General features: G+C 43.3%; 1 protein-coding gene across 3 annotated transcripts in view; it reads right to left on the bottom strand.

The window, feature by feature from the left end:
• Positions 1–8: 8 nt before the first annotated feature.
• SMAD3 (SMAD family member 3) overlaps positions 9–21,201 on the bottom strand; it is an 80,906-nt gene continuing 59,713 nt past the window's right edge. For 2 of the 3 annotated variants that reach the window (XM_075506399.1, XM_075506400.1), the window contains exons 5-9: positions 19,798–19,848; positions 12,948–13,160; positions 11,426–11,563; positions 8,818–8,962; positions 9–4,937 (exon numbers count right to left, since the gene is read on the bottom strand). In XM_075506399.1, the coding sequence (XP_075362514.1) occupies positions 4,814–4,937; positions 8,818–8,962; positions 11,426–11,563; positions 12,948–13,160; positions 19,798–19,848 (671 nt within the window). In that variant the 3' untranslated portion in view covers positions 9–4,813. The remainder of the gene's footprint in view (positions 4,938–8,817; positions 8,963–11,425; positions 11,564–12,947; positions 13,161–19,797; positions 19,849–21,201) is intronic. The other variant, XR_012776311.1, reaches the window with a different exon arrangement.

Here is a 21,201-nt window from a genome sequence, read left to right as displayed (position 1 = left end):
AGCCTCAGTTTTCAAATCAAAGTTTATTAAAATGTCAAAAATAGAACTTACAGTTTCACGTATGAAATAAGAGGGCATACATAGTACAGGCCTTTAGTAACAAAATAGGTGAATAATGCTTAACAAGCTAAAGCAGGTAGGTGACATCACCGGTCATTAACATACCATCTCGGGTTAAGAAGATCTAAACGCTAACGCAAACATGCTCATACATATCTACCGAAGGGGGAATAGTTCAGTCTAGAGTGAAGAAAGTAGGCTGCCTCCATTGGGAGAGTGAACTAGATGCATCTCAGCAGCACAGACTGGTGCAGACTCCTCGAGTATCTGCGTACTGGAGGAAACCTAAGATGAACCAAAACGTTTATGGGGTAATACGCTGTTTTCTTTTTAAAGCCTCATAAATCTGCAAAGCACAATTCGAGGGCCCATCTGGGAACCGGGCTTGTTGCTAAAAGACAAAACAGCAACTCGGGCAAAGGCTCCTACTGCAGGCGGCCTTGTTCTCTTGTGTTTGCCAGGGTTTGTTGCTCAGTTCTGAGGCGAGTCTCTTCTTCTCACCTCACTAACTGCCTAATTTCTAGCAATTTTCAGAAAGGAACGTATGAAAGATTTAATACTCTGAGTCCTTAATTGCCCTTTCTGTTAAAAATTAAATATTTGATTCATCTGAATATTCAAGAAAGACAACATAAATACAAAAGCATGTACATAATAAAAAACATATACTGAATTTCTTAACCATACCGCTCGATCAGCTACTATATAGTGACTAATTATTTCTCATTCTAGCTTACCAGCTTATTTGTGAAATTCCATTCCTCCTACCTATCCAGTACCTTAGAGAACTAGGAAAGCTCCCAGCTGTTGTGTGATATGGCTGAAGTCCTTCGCTGAGCTGTGTTCTTCTTGCTCCTTGTGCTTTTCCAGTTAGTAAGCAGCACAAGGCACAGATGTCGATACTTGCTGCTTGAGATGGAGTCCAAAGGAGTCCTCTGCATGGCTCAAACTATGCTGATCCTTAAGGGGAGAGGAACCTAATTTGTTTAACTCTTGCTCCAAGGTTACCCCCAGCTTTTTCAGGGCGTATGCGGGTAGCCAGAGCTTTGGGGAAATTTGTTACGATTAGATTTCGCCATCTTGGTACATAAGCATGCTGATTCCTGGCGATTAAATCAAATGGACAGCACTGGATTACTTCTAAGACAAGCTTAACACAAAATACAAACTGCAATTCAGTTCAATACATTAATAATAAAATAAAAAAAAAAAAAAAATCACCACAGTCATTTAAAACCACAAGGCCATCAATATCATCTGCCAGCAGCCAGGCCCTTGTGTATGGCTACACCAATTAAAAAGAGTCAAAGTTCCTGCTAGTGACTCTCTACTAGTAACAAAAATGTATGAAATCCTGGTAAAACTAGCCAAGACTACCATTAAATGAAAAGATATTCCAGTACAGATATGTAATCTAAGCTAGGGCATGGTTGATTGCATACATTTGTGCTACATATCAAAGCTACTTTATTAAAGTTTCAGAAAAAAGTGAAACCAAGAAGAAGCCACGTGCACCTCTGGGGCACCGCTGCCTACGATAATCTAGAGGCGGATGCTACCTCTTCCCTATCGTTAGTGTCCACACGAACGGCACGATTAAGCACGTTTCAGAGCTGGCGGGGGAACTGGCTTTCCTCCGTACAATCCACTGCAACTGTGCAACATAAAAGGAAACTCGGCCGTAACGTCCCTTGGATCACACCCCTTCCCCAACCTTCATCTTTTCATTTGTTGCATGCTGCAGGACTTTCCATTTGACTTTATAAGGTAACTTGAGAAACCATAAAGCTTTTATGAATTAGTGAGAAGGCAAGCAAAGGGGAGGAGAGGAAATTAATACTTCAGTGGAGATAATCTTCTCAATTTTATCTAACCGTACTGCTAGACCAGCTTACATTTTCCATTTGAAGTCGTTTTACTTAAGGGATGATGAGGTGAGATCAACCAAAGTTTTTATGCATCATCTGAATCCTGGTTTTCAAAAGGCATTATTAATCACGGTTAACAATTCATTATCCTTTATCAAGTAGAAGATATAAATGTGGTTGATAGCAGAAATCCAGGTCCAATTCTGCGTTTGGCTGAGGAGGCGATTCTGTGTGCAAACCTCAGATTAAAGTTAGGGTTTATTCCAGCTTGTAGCCTCTGGGCCAGGCCGGGCTCCTGCACGCACCGTTACGCGTAATGAACCCTCCGACTCTGGAATTTAAGATGTCGTTTTTGTTGCTAACGCACAAGGCACCACAGAGTCCAACTTCCTCCACGATTATGTGGACAATGAAAACAGTTTGTTCACTAAAATAAGCAAATGTGACTTAAAGACACTCAGGGAGGAAACCTGGGGATGTTTTACATCACAGATTTTTTTCCCCTCTCACTAAAACAGCAAGTCAAATACTTCCACAAGAGTCAGGGTAAATTTTTGTTTGCAACTATATGAGAAACCTGTATCTGAAAGTATATGCCAAATCAATCCATGACGACAGACAGACCTACTTTTTAAGTGGCTAGAAAATACTATTTTATACAGATGCTCTTATTGCACAAGTCCATGCAATCGGTGATTTAACTAAAATCAGACACATAGCAAAAACTAAAAAAAAAAAAAAAAAAATTAAAACCCCAGGAAACCTCCAGCGCTATGATACAAACTGCGTTGCACAGTGAAAGCTCCAGTCAAAATTCTGCAAGAGGATACTCAAAAGTGCCTGTGTCGTTCAGGAGCACAACCACCACTGAAAGTCTTCCTCGGAATTTGAATTTCATATACAAAATGTCATTTCTTGTTTCTGGAAGAAAACTCTCCTCTCAAGCATCCTTGCATTTGCCTGGTAAAGCAAACACCAGCAATGAGCCTCTCGGATCATCTGCTCCCGTGTCCACTGAACAAGGGGCGCCTCGTACCCTGTCTTGCCGATGCCTCAGGTCCAAAAGCGGTGTTTTAGTTGCAAACCAGGCGGTGGGGCTGACAAACAGAGCGGTCTCAAAGGAACGAGCACATCGGAAAAGCCTCCCTACAGACAGGCAGGTTCATGGAAATTCCTGGTAAGTGTTTGAAATGCTATTACAAGTCAGTGCCCCATTATGGGACCAGGGTGCTCTGAAGCTGCAAACCTCAACCCGGCACGCAGGAAAACTTCCACTGAACTCAGTGGGGCCGCTCGCGTTCGCATCCGGGAGCCCAAAAGTTTGCAGGACTAAAGCCTTAACGCAAACCATTGCAAAGTCCATATGAGTCTGTCCTTCCCAGAGCCGGATCTAGCTTGTGTTTGTCTTTCGTATATGAACAAAAAAAAAGAAAAAAGAAAAAAGATTTCCATAGGAAACTGATTATCACTTTCTCATCACTTTCTCCCTTCCCCCTTCTAATATTTTGGCACAAATGCATATGATATTCAATGCAGATATAAAGAAACAGATAATTGGACAGCACTGACAAAGTTATGAGACTTATTTGGCAAATTTGAACCATAAAAACAAGTGCTGAGGGTTTTTTCCAGTTGTGGAAGTTGTTTGCCATGAATGACAGTTGCTGCAGGGAAAAAAAATATTAAACAGTCTGGAGCATGTATGTTTAAAATGAACATTTTATAATACAAGTAAATACACACTCTCCCAATTTCTCCAGGCAAAACCACATCTCAGAGCATTTTAATCAGCTGAAATAAGTTTTAAACAGAAGGGTTTTGTGTCTGAGATGTCCTGGTTCATGCGCAGTCACATGTGACAGCATGGGATAACCTATTAAATTGCATATTCTGAAAATGGCAGCAAGGGCCTGTTCACTTCCATCACTAGAGCAGACCTGGACACTGAATTCACTAAGCCCCTAAGACTTCAGAAGTGGCAGATACCATTCAACATACTGAGAAAATAGAATACAAACTTTCTGTAGTTAATGCAAATAGACTGCACAATAACGAAGGCTTAACTCATCCAGCCAGAGCTCCTCACGTGACCAACGTCTGTCTGAGCAGCTCAAGTCAAAAGTCGCTGCAGCAATATCAGAAGGAGCCTTAAGTTTGGCCTTTTGCTTCCTGTCAATCCAGCCTGAGCCCATCAGGGTATCGGCTGCATCCCTCAGGCACGAAGCAAGACTCTGCCTCCTTGTTAGTAGTCCAGCGTGGGAAATTCATTCCTTTTGGGAACATCACTGGGGGAATTAGTTCTTGTGTATGCTTTAAATGCTTCCTTTTCCCCCTGCTGCTGCAATCCCAGAGGGGACAGGTGTGGATCAGGTGGATGGAGACAGGAAAGCATGAGCAAGAGTCATCCCAAAGTCCCACGGGATCTGGCTTTGCAGAGATGCTGCATGACACGAGCCTGGAGTTGCGCGAGGCAAATGGAAAGTTTCCTCCGAGCCATCAGTGGCTCCTGCGTGCTCACAGCAGCACGGAGCGAGCAGCCAGACAGGCACGACACGGCTGGAGGCAGAGCACTGGCTTCTCTCCGCTGAAACAAAGTCCAGTTTTTTACCATTATAAACTGCAGCTTCAAATTCTAACTGCAGTGGCCCATAGCATTGTAACCAAAGTGCTAACAGTTTCAGTGGAAGTGGCTTAAATGGGTATTTAGTTTAAAAAACAAAACAAAGAAAACCCACCTTTTTTTTTTTTTTTTAGCAGATTTTTTTTGCTCATCGCTTTGATAACTGGGAATTTGTTTACTATGCACTACACATTTTGCTAAGGGTTAAGCCAATTCCATTTTCCAGAGTCTTTGCTCCCCCCACCCACCCCCAGGAGATGTTTCCTTAGGAGACACTGGAACAACGAATACTCGGGGAGCCCATTTGTGTGAGGACCTTGTCTAGCCACTGCAAAGGACCATTAAGATGCAGTTCAATCCAGCAGGGAGTACTGGTCACAGTCTGCCGCCTACAAGAAAGAAGGGGTTGGGGGGGGAGAGAAGAAAAAAAAGAACATAAATGTGACTTACAAAACTTTACAAATGTGAAAAGGTTTTACAGCTACTGAAGCATTCTTTCCTGCTTAGACAATAGTCTTGCATGTGGGGCCAAAGGAATGTCTCTCTCCTCTATAACATGCTTTCAGCCTATGCTGCCAACTTCTTTTAAAACCCCTACCTTTTCTCTTTACATTTCTTACGATCCCAAAGGAGCAGCTCACCGCATAACCTATTTACTACTCAGATTCCTGAAAACAGGCAGCATCTGATTCCCTGAAGAGAGAGGAAGGTGATTATCTAAGCAAAATTCTTCAGTTTTATTTTGCAGACCTTGCCTCTCCTAATTAGACAGCAACGTAAGCAGTTTACCAGATATGTTTCTTACACATTTCTCGATGTATAAGACAAGGATAGTCTCTTTCTACCGCATCTTTAGGTTTTAGCGGAAAGTGGAAGTGACGGAGAGAGATCACCACTCAGCCACTCAGCCTCCCTCCCGCGGCCCCGCGGAGCCTCTCCCTCGTGCGGCCAGAGCTGCCGCTGAGCATCCTTTTTGCCCAGCTTGGGAGGACGCGCTGGAGGTGTGAACCCTCCCCTACACGTGCTGTGCATGGGGCACTCCCACAGATTTGCATTCGATCAGCTGCCTCCAAAGAAGCAGAAACGCTGCAGTGTAAAAAGCTGCAAAACCTATCAGCAAAGCAGAAACACGGTTTTAAATCACGTGGTTTAAAATCCCTCAAGAGTCGGCAGCTGTGGCCAGAGAGTAGAGGGGGATGCCTTGCTGGGTCAGCGCACACCATGCTTTTACTTTCCCCTGCCGCAAAGCACCTTCCCCCTCTCCTGTCCGCCTCTCTGTTATTCTCCCCGAGGCCAGGCCCCATGGAGTGTCTCCAGATGGTAAAGCAGGAAGAGATGGGGAGGAAAGGAAGGGAAGGGAGGCCAAGGCACAGGGCAAGGGGCTCTCCCTCCTCGGCCGAGGGATGGCCTAAGTCTTATTCCAGGCAGAGTCAGGGACAGCTGCTGTGGAGGAGGAGGATTACGAAGAGAGAGAAATAGCCTGGAAACAGCCTTGTTTTACACCCTCGTTTCCCACAGAAGCCGTCCTTGGAATCCATTTGTGGGAGGGAGAAGCCAAAGTCTGTGGGGCCCAGGGAGAAACCGCTGCTGAAAAGGGGACCCTCTGCTCCGTGGGGCTGCCCTGCGCTCCCACCACCATCCCTGCCCCTTCGCGGCAGGGTAGAGGAGCGGGCTCCAGGGTACGGCTCTGCGAGGCTTTGGCCAAGGGCTGTAACCCATTCTGTTGATGAATCTCTCTCTCTCATCCTTTGAACTGAAAATGGAAGCAGCTCCCTGAAGGCACCCCACCTATTCCCAGCTCAGGCGCGGCTGACCGGAGCTGGCAGGCCAGGCGATGCCCCAAGAGTGGGCGTATGGGCAGGGCTTGTCCTATACAGTGACTTAATGTAAGTGTTTTGCATTAAATGGTGTCTTGTGAACTGTTTGGGCAGGAGGACTGCAGGACAGGGAGAGCAGAGCACCTCTCACAGCTTCAGTGAAGGATACAAACCTCTCAGGTCCCAGGAAAAACTGATCTCCCTTAAGTTAACACAGAGCATTCCCCTTTGCTGCCTGAAACCAGCCTAACACTGAGCTTGAGTCCAACAACTGTCCTGGCAATACTATAAAGAAATCCGCCAGCCGTGGGGCTGCCGCACTTCTGCCCTCTGCAAATCTGTCACAGCAAACTTCATTCTGCCTTCCCACCTAGATGACCAACACATTGGCTCCAGCCTTTCAGAAAGGCAAACCCTCAAAGCTCTCCATGCCTTCAGCTTGCTCCACCGGGCTCTCGTGGACAGAGGAGAACCTCTGTATCGCAGGCTGCTCGTGCAATTGGCTTCTCCCCCCTTCCCTCCACCAAATCCCTGGCGCACAAGAGCACTAAACACCCCACCAATTAGACTGCTCAAAAGGCTAAGCAGCTGAACCAGAAATCACTGGAACGGTGCTCTGGATGCAGCTCCCACAGTTACGTTTTCATATACGAATCAGTTCAACAAATAAACGTGCTCTGACAAAGGCAATCAGATGTAGTATTTTGTGGCAAGGAAATGAAGGCGCAAGAGAGCAGCTTCGGCGCGGTCAGCGTGAGCGTAGGGTTTCACTGACTACAATACTCTAATGAGATAGTCGACTTTCCGTAAGTCACGCTCATCTGGATTTCATTACGAGCCGTGGCTGCGAGCCAGGGCTGAAATGCTCTGGCCCGGGTGCAGGACAATTTCAAAACAAAATGGACTCCAAACATCTGGAGAAATGAAGAAAGTGGGAGAGTAACGTGCAGGGCCCAGGCTCCAGCTGATACCACGGCATCTCCCCTGTCTGCTGCAGGCAGCTGTGCAAGGGGAGCATCGGCAGACAGCCTTGCTGCTCCGGGAGGCAGGGACTGCCCCCAGGTTTTCAAATAAGACCACAGATTTAAAGGGTACACAGTCAAGTAAGTATTTCAAAATCACTTTTGGCTTAAATCCTTGCCAGCTTTCTCTCATAAAACGACATTCATTTTCCGACGAGTTTCGTCCCCCCGCTTGTACTATTAAACACTGATTTCACTCCCTTTGCTACGTAGGGACGTTTGCTTGGTAATGCAGTGGAGCGACAGCAACACAAGCTATGGAGTACTACGTCCCTCACACTCTCTCCACTGTCCCCATGTTGTCAGAATAATCATATCGTCGATTCCAAACACCAGACCCTGCTGCATCTCCTTTTTTATCTTCAATATTCACTGGGAAAAATAGTAACCCTGTTTCTCCCACCGCCTCTGGTCATGTTTAAGCAACTGCCCTATGACAGCCACTAAGGAAAGGATGAGGAGATTTAACTACAATTTTGCAGCATCTCTAACAGTTCTTCCAAATGTAAATTTTCAAGCCAATGTGCTTTTATTTTAATCCCATTAGTCCCCGATAAAAGAAGCATCAAAACCCACCCATATCTATTAGGAAGCACTCACACTGATCCTTATCCTGGTAACAGCATAGTCATAAGATGCTCAAACTATCAAATACATGTCTAATTTTAAGAAAAAACCTGTAACAGTTCCTACACAGGCCATCTGGATTTCTCTGCTGTGCTTCAGGTAAAGCCTTTGGTTTGTACAACGCTGTGACCAAATGCACACGGTCTTCCATGAACAAGTCTTGTGAGGAGCGGCTGAGGGACCTGGGGTTGTTCAGCCTGGAGAAAAGGAGGCTGAGGGGAGACCTCATCACTCTCTACAACTGCCTGAAAGGAGGCTGTAGAGAGGTGGGGTCGGTCTCTTCTCCCAGGTAACAAGCAATAGGACCAGAGGAAATGGCCTCAAGTGGCGCCAGGGGAGGTTTAGACTGGATATTGGGAACAATTTCTTTACTGAAAGGGTGGTCAAGCATTGGAACAGGCTGCCCAGAGAGGTGGTGGAGTCACCATCCCTGGAGGAGTTCAAAAAACTTGTAGATGTGGCACTTCAGGACATGGTTTAGTAGGCATGGAGGTGTTGGGATAACAGTTGGACAGATCCTAGAGGTCTTTTCCAACCTTAATGATTCTATGATTATTCTATGATTCCATTTATATCACATGACGTACGTTTTACACAGACAGGACGGGAAAAACAAGAGATGAGATCAACACATTCTCAACAACTACAGCCTATCTGCATTACTAAAGAGACACTGTGCTAATTCCCCCCCATCTTAAAAACTGAGTAAAGAAGCTTTGCGAGAACACTCTCCTAGGCTGTGAAATACAGGAGTGGCAATAGCAAACACAAGCATACCACACAGTTTATTCAAAAGGCCTGACCTGTATTCTGCTCCCCATCCCTTGACAAAGCTCATTCGAATTGTGCACATTCTGGTCAGCTGATACACAGCTTCGAAGCCCTGATTTACAGACTGAGCCAAGAGAGCGGCGAATTCCTGGTTGTTAAAAATCTTCAAGTTACATCCTGTGAAAAAAGAACATGACAAGAACAAGGCATTAGCTTAACTAGATTAAGAAATCCATTTCTTTCTGAGGATGGAAAGAAACTCAGTGCCGCTTTCCCATGTCCTCAGACCACGTGATACCACACACAGATTGTTTAAACACAGCATTTCAGAAAAGGAATCAAGTTTGCCACATTTCCACAGCTCATATGCTGAAAAGGAAGAAAACCATGTTACAGGACAGAGAACAATGGATGCTAGTGCCCACAGATTGCGATCTACGAGACCAGACTTGGGATCCTCATGTGGAACCTCCTTCTATCTCATTTACAACCATTTCCCTCATATTGTAATTCAAAGCCTAACTATGACCAGAACACTTAACAACAGCAATCGCTATGGGGCCTGAAAGAAAGGCGTGCACAGCCTAAAACCAGGAACTCACTGGTGTTGGATTTACATGGTGTCCGTCAGCAGAACTAAGGGAGAAATTCTGAAGTGAAACCGCTCTGGCAAGCCAGAAACCAGTTATCAGGGTTAAAAAGGCTGGTAGCAGAGCTGCTTCTGCTGTAATCATCTCTTAAATGTAACTACCATGCGCCAAAGAATTTTCCTTTAAAACTGGAGTTTTCCCTCAATGTTTAGTCCCAGCTAAAAGACTGGGAACAACCTATTCAAAAGAATTTTCCTTTAAAACTGGAGTTTTTCCCCAATGTTTAGTCCCAGCTACAACACCAGGAACAACTTATTCAACTCTTTTTAGGTGATAAAGGTGAAATATAACAACATCCTTCATGGTTCAAATAAATAAATCAATAAATACACACACAACTCTTAAGAACGTGTTGCTATGCTTACTTTTTCCCAGATAACCAGAAACAAGTTAAACTCTGGAACTTGGCACACAATTAATGTTCATTTGGGATTACATAGGAGCCAAGTCTGAAAAACAACCATTTGGACTGTGATGAATTGTATTTTTCTAAAATCACTTCTGAGCCTACTCTCTTGGGCTGGACTCACGCTGTCATCTGTTTTGGGTCGAACTGCATAGGGCAAAGCGTAACTGCATGCAACAGCTCAGCAGCTGCAGAAGCAACTACCCATTTCTGTGACCATAAAAGAGCACAGCCCAAGAGCCATGTATCTTGCAGAGAGTTTGAAGGGAAGCTGTGTCAGGCATATTGCAGTCTAAGGCGGGGAAAGATAAGAAGGGAGAGAGCATCAGGGCCAGGCTGAGCACAGAGAAAGAGCTATGGCAAGGAAAGCAAAAATCTTGGTCGGGATCAGACTGCCAAGCTGTTCAGACTTCAGGACTGGATGGGAACAGGTCTCTCCACGACTGTGCCTGGGAGGAGTGGGTACGACTTGATCTTGTCAACAAGGGAATGAAGAAACTGCTTCAAACCCAGCAAAGATTTGAAGATGAGTCTGAGAAGGCGGCCAAAGACTGTGGCAAAAGTGGGGAGAGCTGGAGTCCAAAAAATATGCCTTAGATGAATCTACAGCGGAAATGTGGGTTGTTTATGTCTTCAGATGTTGACTCCAGCCGGGGTGGACTCTTGTGATGTGGCTGGAGAATTAAGTCATGTTTGCAACACTGGCAGCTGCTTCCTAAGCATCTGAGAAAGGAAACCCATTAAGATGGGCCAGAGCTTGCAGTGTATGGACCTCTTCTCAAACAACAGACAATCTTTACTCAGATATTTCTAAACAAAAAAGCTCGGTTTTTAAATATATACATACTTTAACTGTAAAAAAATTAGCTTTTGTAAGCCTAGCTAAATAGCTACATTCCCTTTGGAATGGCATTCTCTCATCCTAGCTCTTTTGCATGTATCTAACAAAAAAGTATTTTCTTCCTAGATAGATGCAATAAATTCTCTTGTAATCTTTCAGCATACTTTAGACATACGTTTGCTGTAACCAGAACAACAAGGTGCCTGCAAATGCAATTTCCCTAGAATAAAACTAATTCACAAAGGAGGGGCGGGAAGTTTTATTACAGAACAGTAAAAAGTAACAAATTAAATCCATTATGGGTGAATCTAAATTAAGAAAAATGTCTTATGTTATATTCTTTTACTTCAAGGTACAAACAAAATTATAAACATGACTATCAGATAATTACAATACAATAATGGACTGATAAAACACTGCATGGAACAAGTGGCAGATTCTGCTCTTAGTTCTGCTTAGATGCTGGAGTACTGTTCCTTCCTACTGGTATGAATGTAGTGCAGACAATTGTTGGAGCATACGTAGTAGCCTCCTTTATCAGTACCTTCATCCTATATGCTATAAAAAATGCCCTGCTCAAGTTATCAAGTTGCTTATAATAGGGTTCAAGTTTCTGATTATTGTCAAGAACAGAGGTCAGCAACTCCATGCCTACCTTGACAAAGAGCTCGCTTTCCATAGCAAGTCCCCGTTTGCAAAAGGTGAAGCCTGTGGAGGATCACAGATAAGGCGTGCTTCCTTACCTGGTGGAATCTTGCAAACTGTTGCTGGGTGCCAGCCGTAGCGTTGGTTGCAGTTGGGAGACTGGACAAAAATGGCACTGTCACTAAGGCACTCGGCAAACACCTCGCCGCCAATGTAGTAGAGTCTTACTCCTCTTCCTAGGAAACACAAGGCACAGATTTAGTTTAGCTTAGAACAACCATCTGCAAAAGCTGCAAGAAGAGCTGGTAGAGACGTAGACAACCTCTGCATGAGACAGCTCTCAAAAAGCAGCTAAACTATGATTGATGGAAAATGAAAACCACCTCTTTTGAGCCACTGGGTAATCCCATCAGGGAGCAATAAATTTGCTCCGTGAGTGAGTTAAGCTGAGGAAGGCAGGAGGACCAATTTATAAAGTCAGAATTGCACTCTCCGGCCCCATTGTCAATCACAGCCTGGACTGCATAAATTTACCATCTCACAGCCTGCTTACTCCAAACATACATGTCTGATATTTTCCATATGAATGTTTCAGTTAACATACGGTTTTCAACCTTTTCTGAAAGTCATCACAGCTGGATACAACTGTTTGTTTATTTACTTAGTGATTTGGAATTAAAGTCTACAACATTTTCAAATTATTGCCTTTTGCTTGAGATGACACTGTATACCAGGACAAACATACATTTCCCATAGGATTTTACACAAATTAGTAAAATCTCAGTTAATAAAGAAACAAATTTCAGGAATACATGTTTGTTGCTCAAATAAACATTTGCTGTGGTCTTACATTCCTAGTTGAATATCTTGCTTTCATTCTTCCATAGAGCATAAGGAGCCCGCTGAATTTAAAGACTGATTTCTGAATCTTGGTGGGTTGTTTAGGGTTGGGGGTTTTTTGGTGCTGGAAATCATATTAGAAACAGGTAAAGAAAGATCCTCCTGGATGAAGTTTACTGCTCAGGAAAGGATATTAAGGGGAGCAAAATCAGGACAAAAAGCAGGTTCATTTTTGATAGAAGTCAGCAGAAAACACAGCAAAGCATAAGTAATTTTGCCTTTTATTAAAATTGCATAAATCTGGGATATTCTATTTAGCGCAAGTTTAACTGAAAACAAAATTGAATGTTACCTTGCAGTATAAGCGAGAAAAGTGGAAATTGAGATGAAAATCAAGGCACTAAGTTTCCATTTATAAAAGAACAGTCAGTTAGAAAATAAAATAGTGCAGGAAGGAACAGGAATACGCAAGATTATCACTAACATCCATCCAAATATAGTTTGGAAGAGTGCGGGTAAAAGTTTAAATTCTGTCTCCCTCCATTACATGCAACAATTTTAGTGTTCCTCAGTGCATTTTTTAATTATACTTTTATGAAAAAATACAATTAGTGTGCCTTTATGGAAGATTAGCCTGCTAAAACACCATGGGTATTGAAACATCGCAGTGTTCTAAAACTGACCAAGCTGCACGCCGGTTAGGTAAATAAAAAGCTTTACATGCAGGTCTCCACCTTCCACCTTGAAAGACACTGACTAAAACAAGGAAATAGAAATTACCAATGTGTCGTCTCGTGAGTTCCACTGCCGCGTTTCTGTTCACGTTAGACAGTAAACCAAGGCAGAAGCGTTCAGAATTAGATGGGTCAGTGAAACCATCCACAGTCATAGAGGGCTGAGAGGCGTGGAAAGTCTCTCCCACTCGCTGGTTGAGTTCATAGTAGGATATCGAGCACCAGAAAGCTGGCTCGCAGTAGGTAACAGGCTGCAGATCTGCACAAAATAAAAAGCAAAATGAATCACAGGCCCTCAGGAGGGGGGAGGGGGGATGAAAAAAAGCGCCTGTTTTGAAATACTGTTCTGCTTCATTCCTTGGGCTCACTTTAACCATCAAACTTTAATTACTTGACAGATTTTAATGGACCGCAGCTAGAAAGTTACATCACCCCTGAAGCTTCTGGCACATGGAACAATCACAAACAGTCAAAGATATTAGTCACTTAGCAAGTGGGGTGTCACTTAACTACCTTCATACTTGGAGAAAATGTTAAAAACAAACTTAGCTTTACTATGAAATGTGGGATCACTTTGAGGTAGCCAGTACCCTAAAAAGAGAAAAGGAGAGAAAAGGAAGAAACAGAAAACCTTAGAAAGAGCACCCCACAAACCTGCTTCCAGTAACACAGGTCTCCAGAACCCTAATGCTGGGCACTTACACCAAGTAGCCAGCAAGTCCAACTTTTGTTCTTACTGACTCTGTAACAATCTCTCTGGCACTGACGAAACCAGTAGAGCTGTCTGCAATACGCACCAGATTGTATGTAATAGTGGCATCAAAGTAATTTAAAAATTAGATCCTTTCTTCCAGTCCGTTTGATCTCAAATTTTCAAAAGAAAATCCCCAATAGATGATGACACATCTCTTTTATTGGGATTATGGTTTAACTCAGCCTGTGGACCGAAGCGAAAGGACCGAAGTTCACGAGCAGACGGAGGCTGAGGCAGTCCGAGGAAGACAATGCTTCATACGCATGAAAGGTGGGACGTTCAAATGGCATCGAATGATTTAACTGCTCCCACTGAAGCCAATGAGATTTCAGCAGAGGAAGGCTCAAGTCAAATATTCTTGGAAATACTGCACTAGATGGTGCCCAGCCCTGCTGTAAGCCAAGAATCTGCTGAGCAGAGGAAGTGGAAAGCAGACTAAGCTAATTGATAAGTGCTCTATTCTCCACATTCAATGCAAGAAATAAAAGCAAGAGAAGAATTCCCTCCAGTCGTCCCCTCAATTTATCACTTCGTCCCCATTCAAATGGAGCTTAAAACCAGAACAGAGCAACTTCCTATCTGGCCAAAGAGTTAACATCAAGCAGCAAAAACCAGCTTTTTCCGTAGGCTTTCCCATCTGTTGCTCCTGCAAGGCTTAGGCGAATCTGGGGCTTAAGAGATCAGCTCCAAAAAAATCAGACAGGTTTTTACCATCCCGCCTCCTCTCACACTGAAGAGAGTGTCTCTAGAGAGGTTTGAGAGTCATTTCTCATCTGGTACCTGCTGTTACTCCGTAACTTTTAGAAACAGGTTGAAGCAGCCTGGCTTCAGCCAAAAGACATGCTGGTTTCCTCTCCATTAGTGTGGTGTATGAGTTCCCAAAGTAGCTAATAATCAGAAAAAAACCTTTGGTTTCTCCTTTGTTACAAGCTTTGCTGACAGCAAATAAGGAATTGAATAAAAGTGCATCTGGGGAACTCTGTAATCCTTAGCAGATCTTCAAAGTCCGTGAATTTTGGAGCTTATACCCATTCCCAGCTTCTTTCACAGTCTCTCTCTTTCCTTAATTCTATCATCTGAAAGAAAAATGCTCTATCCCAAGCAAAGCCTGATGTTCCTGCTCTCCTCCACACATTACACCCACAAAAGAAAAAGCCTATCTTCCTCTTACGGAGAAGGACACAATGCTCAAAGCCAAAGCTGACAGAAGGCAGCTCAACAGAACAGGGGTCGCTACACCAATTTAAGAGATCCGGTAAGCACACCTGCCGTTTCTTCACATTTTAAACAATTTTATAGCTTAAAGCAAGCCCCTCTCCTGACATGCACAGATGATATTGAACACGTCCGGGAGTCACACAAGTTTACTGTCTCTGCCTTTTTCTCTTGCATGACGTGTTTGGTTGTCCCACTGGAAACTGCCACATCAGGCATATTTCTCCAATACCAGCCTCATTTCATCAATGAACAGTTGTGGCCTGCAGCAGTACTCTGTGCACATCGTGACTGACTCGGGGCTTCATGTGACTCCAGTGCAATTTGTATTGAGGTACAGCAAATACCAGCACTAATCAGAGTCTCTTAAGGCGTGTCCACCCACTTAAGAAAACAGATTGTGTTCCACATGACTGTGCTCTTATTCCACAGCAAGTGCCTTGCTAATTGAAAGGCTGCTCAGCTCCAGAAAAATAAAACCAGCTTTTGTTGATCCTTAAAGTCATGTCCTCAGATTGGTACTATTCAAGTTACAAAAACAGTGAAGCCTGTATTGCTCTCTATGGTTTCGTGGTCCTTTCCTTCAGAAACCACCTCCGCTTGGTTGCGACTCAAGGGAACTGTGGATTCCCCACTGAAGGATGGACGGAAATTTTATTCCCAGCTTATTTGCAACTTGAGGAAAGACACAAACCAACAAATCCTATTTTGAAGAAAAACTTGTCTCTAAAAAATGCAACCAAGCTTTTAATGATGCTGCTTTCTCCTGTGATTTGTGGTCTTAGGCTTCGGCTTAAGCTGTCATGGGATGGGCAAGTTTCCTCTTGTGTTAGAGCCGTCCTGAATATTAGTTTTCAATTTATGGATTTACCATTTGGGGAAAAGTAAGAGCATGTACCTCTGCTAAAGCCAAAGAATCCTGAGGGGGTACACAATCCACTAAAACATGATGCATTAAAACCAAGCAAATCCTGCCTGAATCGTCTCCGTACAATTTCAACCTTGACTCACTACAGCTTTGCTTTCACAAGCGTCCCCTGAGTATTGGGATGCTACCCATATTGCATCTTCCCTACGAGATGAAAGCACTATCTGTTCAGCTGCAGGGGGAAAAAAAAAATCTGCTGGCTGCTTTGCACACTCTACAATGTGGGCTTTAAGCGTAAGAGCTGTTGTTATCCTAGTTTCAGTTAATGCGTTTGATACACAATGTCCATCAGAAGTTACTGATACATGTTATCCAACTGTATTAGTTGCAGCCACATTAATTCTAACTGCCTCCTCAGAAATGAAAAGATAAATAGGTGTGCACACTCCCTTCCCCTGTGTACTTTGAGAAAAGCTGTTTTTTCCCTGCTTTGGGAAATAGTGTTTCAACACAGAGAGTAACAGAGGCTTACGTTACTGATGGGTTTGACCACAGGGTATGTGCTTATTTCACTTACAGCTTTTGCGTCAAGTCTTCTGCGGAGCAAACACTGGCAATGGATTTCCTGTACACCAAGGGACTGCCTCACTCCAAAATAACAATACGCATGCAACCTCAGGCCTGGCCCTTGGCCAGCGTAAACTCCCTGACTTCATTCCGAACGTCCACATAATGCTGGCAACTCTCCTCTCATTTTGGTTGTTTTCTGTATTTTCTCCAGTTCATATTTCAGTAATACAGAAGAGATCATTGGATATCTATAACTTCCATTTAAAGCTTATGTTTGACAACTGAAAATTTGACAACTGAAGGTTTGGACCAAAACTAGAATGCTACCAAATCAAACGCACAAGCTGAAAGGAGGAAAAAAAAATCCCAATATGTTACCTTGCAACACTTTTGTGCCCGTGAATGGAAAGATGAAACTCCCTAAGTTCCTTCAACCCCATATTACAGTCTTACAGCTTTATGCTGAAATACGTACATTGCACCTCAAACCAACCTAGCTTCTATTGTCCTAGTTGGTTTGCCTCACGCTAGTTTATTGCCTTTGTAATTCTCTGGAATATGGCCATGGGATTTAAGTCCAAAGTTCAGCTTACACAAAGTAAACTGTCTTAAAAGCTTCAGGTAAATAAACGGACATCAATACTGTGACATTATTTTCTTAATGGAAAAACTGCAAAAACCGACTGCACTCTGCTGCTGAGAGCTTGCTGATAATCTTCCTCATTGTGCACTGTTGTGCTTTTTAAATTTCTGTGCAATTTTCTTAACAAACACACAGAGAAAGCCCGATTAAACTTCTGCAGATCAAAGTACAGCCCTCGACACTGGAGCATTCTGCTTATCCACAGAATCCTATAGCACAGCAGAAGCAGGAACACTGCAGGTCACCAGCCACCAACTAACTTCTGTCTAACTGGAGAGAGAACCTGCAAAGCTGAGAATTTCTGCTCTCACAGCCTGTGCAACCCCTTTCTGGGTTGCAGAGACCATCAGGCTGAAGGTCTGACGGGCTGCTGGCGTTTTCACCTACACTGCTATAAGCAGCTCCTTACTTTAGATATGCCGTCTACAAGGTACAGATGATGACAATTTTGTCATTTGACAGTTTTAAGAGTTGCTCAGCTACATGCCATTTCACTTATTATTTTGTAGTTTCCTCACATGCAAAAATTTACAATCAAATTTTTAAAAGGGACAAGAAGTTCTTAATTTGTGGAAGCTCTTGCCCAAGGGCAATAAATATTTGGTTTGCAAAACTTAAAGGTATCTTTTAATGTTGGGAAGTTAAAATGCTTTTCTGATGTCTGCTCCTTAGACTGCAAAGGGATTCCTTGTGGTTAACCAGCTTCACCTGCTCCTACTTAGTTTTTGCCACCAGACAGCACATTAGACATCTGACAGGCCCATCAGCTGAGCAGCATGTCTTAATAGCCAGTGTCCTTGTTAGAAAGGATATGCGTTGGGGCCTCTTTCCTAGAAACTCCTTTCTTCCTTATGTAAGGCAGATGCCACAGTCAACTTGCCAGGTTGGTTTTGTTACATGTAATTGGCTTTTTATTTTTAGGTTGAAAAGAAATGCTAGAAATCCTCATCAACTCCTAGGCAGCACGCTGGAGCATAATGGATTCAAATAAAAAAAAGAAAAAAGGAAATAAAAATAAGTCAGCCATGTATTCTCTTCTTAGGCTTTAACAGTTAAAGCAAATAAAAATTTAGTGGCACCGCGGCAATACATTCCATGCTTTGGGGAAAAAAAAAAAGGGGGAGGGGGCGGGGGGAAGAAGAGAAAAGAAAAGAAAATAAATCCCCCCTTCAACAGCCCCAAGATAGCCACAAGTCAGCCAATGACTAACAAATTTTGGAGCAGTGTCAAAGTACCCTGTGCCAGGATTAAAAGCATATGTAAACTTTACGGCTATGGTTATTCAAGAGTAATCTCAAGTGGCCTCTGTCTGCTGGCTTAACGAATATTTAGAGAACTGATCCTGCAGCTCGCCAGAGCTATGAATGCTTTTTATGACAGACCGTTGAGAGCAATTTCAAATAGGGTGAGAGCTCAAACTGATGAAGATCAGACCTTTCATGTCTGTAGGTATGAAAATAAAGGGCAGAGCCATTTGAGAAGATAACAGAGGTTCAGAGAGCCACAAAACCTCGAACAGTATCTCAAAGGTAAAGGCCCTGTTCAGCTGCTATTCCTTCTTATTCCGCTTTCCTCCTTTTCACTGTCTAGAGGTTATGGAGTGAATCAGTGACATCAGTGGGCTAGTATAGCACTTAGGGCTGGACTATCTTCCTGGTGCCCAGGATGGAGTTAGGCGGGGGAAAGATAACTCAAGATTGCAGCATAACTGGAGTTTGCTTGAAGAAAACCAACTGGCTGGTCAGTCAGAAAAATCCCACAGTGCATCTGTGGTTTGTGCATCTCGCCTACAACATTCCTCCGTTTGAGCATAAGATCCCACAAACACCTCTGATGCTCAAGCAAGGTTGTGTGCGACATCTGCACCTCTGCACCTCTCCATAACGCTAGCGTTCCTGCTCTCTCTCCATTTATTTGGACTCACCAACCACACACCAACCTCCTCCACTTTGCTCTGCTCAGACCATGCTCAGTTTCATACTATAACAACTTACACACCTGGGCCATCAGTTGTTCCAGTAGTTTAGGGCACCAGGACATGAGGGCTCTGGGCTGCTTTATCCCTTTGCGGTCTAGGGATGCCCCTCAGGTGGTCTGACACCGTCCCAGCACTCATAGTTTTGTTAGAAGTCCCCAGCCACTGTCACCCAAGCCCTCGAGGCCATGCCTATCTGTGCTGTGTAACTGCACACTTGCTCTGCTAGGGACATGGGTTTGCTCCTGAGCTGGGTTTATGTGAGGATTTGCTGCCCTTCAACCAAGCAGATGATTGCCTGAGCCGATGAAGCAGTGCAGGCAAACCCGTTGCCCTGAACCTCAGCCCCCTGTTCACAATATGTGGATAGCAGCATTTGCCCTATAACGGATGTAACACCAAGTTAATAAACACAAAAAAATTGCATGGCACTCTGGTACATTGTAAAAGAGACCAGTAAGCACTACACATTTACAAAGTAACTTTCCAGGAGACAAAATTTAACTTCAACCGGCGTCCTTTAAAAATACAAGAACACAAACCCACCAGCAAAACAGATGGACATATTCCTTGCAAACTCATGTAATCAAACAAGTGTATTTTTGCTGCGGTCCTTCACTCATCCTTTCTGGTATTTGTCTGCCAATGTTTCTTGGTTTTTTATTTAATTCTCTGATGTAAGTTCAGATTTCTTTATTTCATAGAGAGTTACTATGAACCACTGTTATCACAGTAAAGAGGATTAGCGGAAAGGAACATCAACAGTGCTCACAACCTCATCAAAAGTGCACAACCTCAAGAAATAACATCATCATTAAAATGTCACTAGCTTGACTGTAATTACACACAGTTCTCAAGATCGCATGCTTACCCAGATTATTGTGTGCTGGAGACATAGGGTTTGGTGATAAGTTTGGAGAACCTGAAAATCAAGATATTATTATTATTAGTATGGCATCCACACAAGGAAAAATGCTTGCACAAAAATCTTCGGTGCTGCCCAGGCTTGTTGGAGGGATAACCTGCTTCTCACTTAAGTCTCGTTTTGTGACACCAGCAGCTTCTCTGATGTTGATTACTCTTTACATGAGCTTCCAAATGCTATTACTTATGATATCAACGTGCTACATCTGCAATACCGCTAGGCATCTTCATAATGCATTCGCTTAACCTTTAATTCTAAAACCTGAGCATGCAGCTGTCTGTTTTGCTTTCATTTGCAGTTATCAAAACTCCAGGTACCATCATGACAGCTACAGTCAAACCCATTTAGCTGGGCACTTGAGAGCTTGGTTTTACATTGCTAGGCACAAAACATACTCGCTCGTAAGAGTCAAAACCATACCACTTTATATCAACAAATCTTACTGGGTTTGGGACAATGAAATATCGGATCAAGCTATACAGATCCAATCAAACAACTGCCAGAATTTTATCCCCAATCCTTTCAATTTGGTCCAAAAATTCTGTGCATATATTTCAAATATCTGCACTTGGATGTCCAGAGCAATTTCCACACTCTCTGGATGCCACATGGATGCAGAATAGGTGGTACAGCCCATTTTTTCTTTTCCTCTCACACTGAGTTCAGCTGGTTTCTTTAAAATGTGTTTTTTTCTATGAAGAGGGAAGTCCATGACATCTGAAGGAAAGGATATAGCATTTGAACATAAATTGAGAGTTTATAGCATCTTCCAGACCAATCCTATTCCAGTCCACTTTCCCAAAGAGCCATACATACATTCCACATATCAACCACATTACCAATAACTGTATGCACTAAAATGGTTTGTGTCAATGGGCTTACGTTTGATGTAGACAAACAAACCCACACTGCCTTCCTCCGTCTGTATAACTGCGGTGAAAGACTGCAAATCAGTCATCCCTCTTTTAGAATCCCATGTATGCTCTAGGGGTGAAGACATGCACAGAAACCAAGATATTTGCGTGCAGTATTTACATGAATTAGGTTCTGCATGTCTATCTTTACATAAGTCCTGTGTGTTTGCATATCCTTCTTGTAAAGCAACAGCCCTTCTTAACCAAGGACGTGCTTTTGCGTTTCAAGCAAAAGTTTTACAAATGCGGAGTCTGCTTCAGTGGTTCTTACTCACAAGCAGTGACACCACTCAGATCAACAAGATGCCTGAAACAGTTACTCCCAGAAAGATGAGACCTTCATGTTTAATTTGAAAGTGTTGATACAGGTTAGCATGAACACTAACACTAATGCTCATTCTAAACCTGCTTACTTGTTTTCTTGGCAATGAGAAGC

The sequence above is a fragment of the Mycteria americana genome, chromosome 6 (assembly GCF_035582795.1).
Source record: "Mycteria americana isolate JAX WOST 10 ecotype Jacksonville Zoo and Gardens chromosome 6, USCA_MyAme_1.0, whole genome shotgun sequence".
Classification (NCBI taxonomy): Eukaryota; Metazoa; Chordata; class Aves; order Ciconiiformes; family Ciconiidae; genus Mycteria; species Mycteria americana.
The sequence above is the reverse complement of the archived record's forward strand: the minus strand, read 5'-3'. Positions and strand labels throughout refer to the sequence as shown.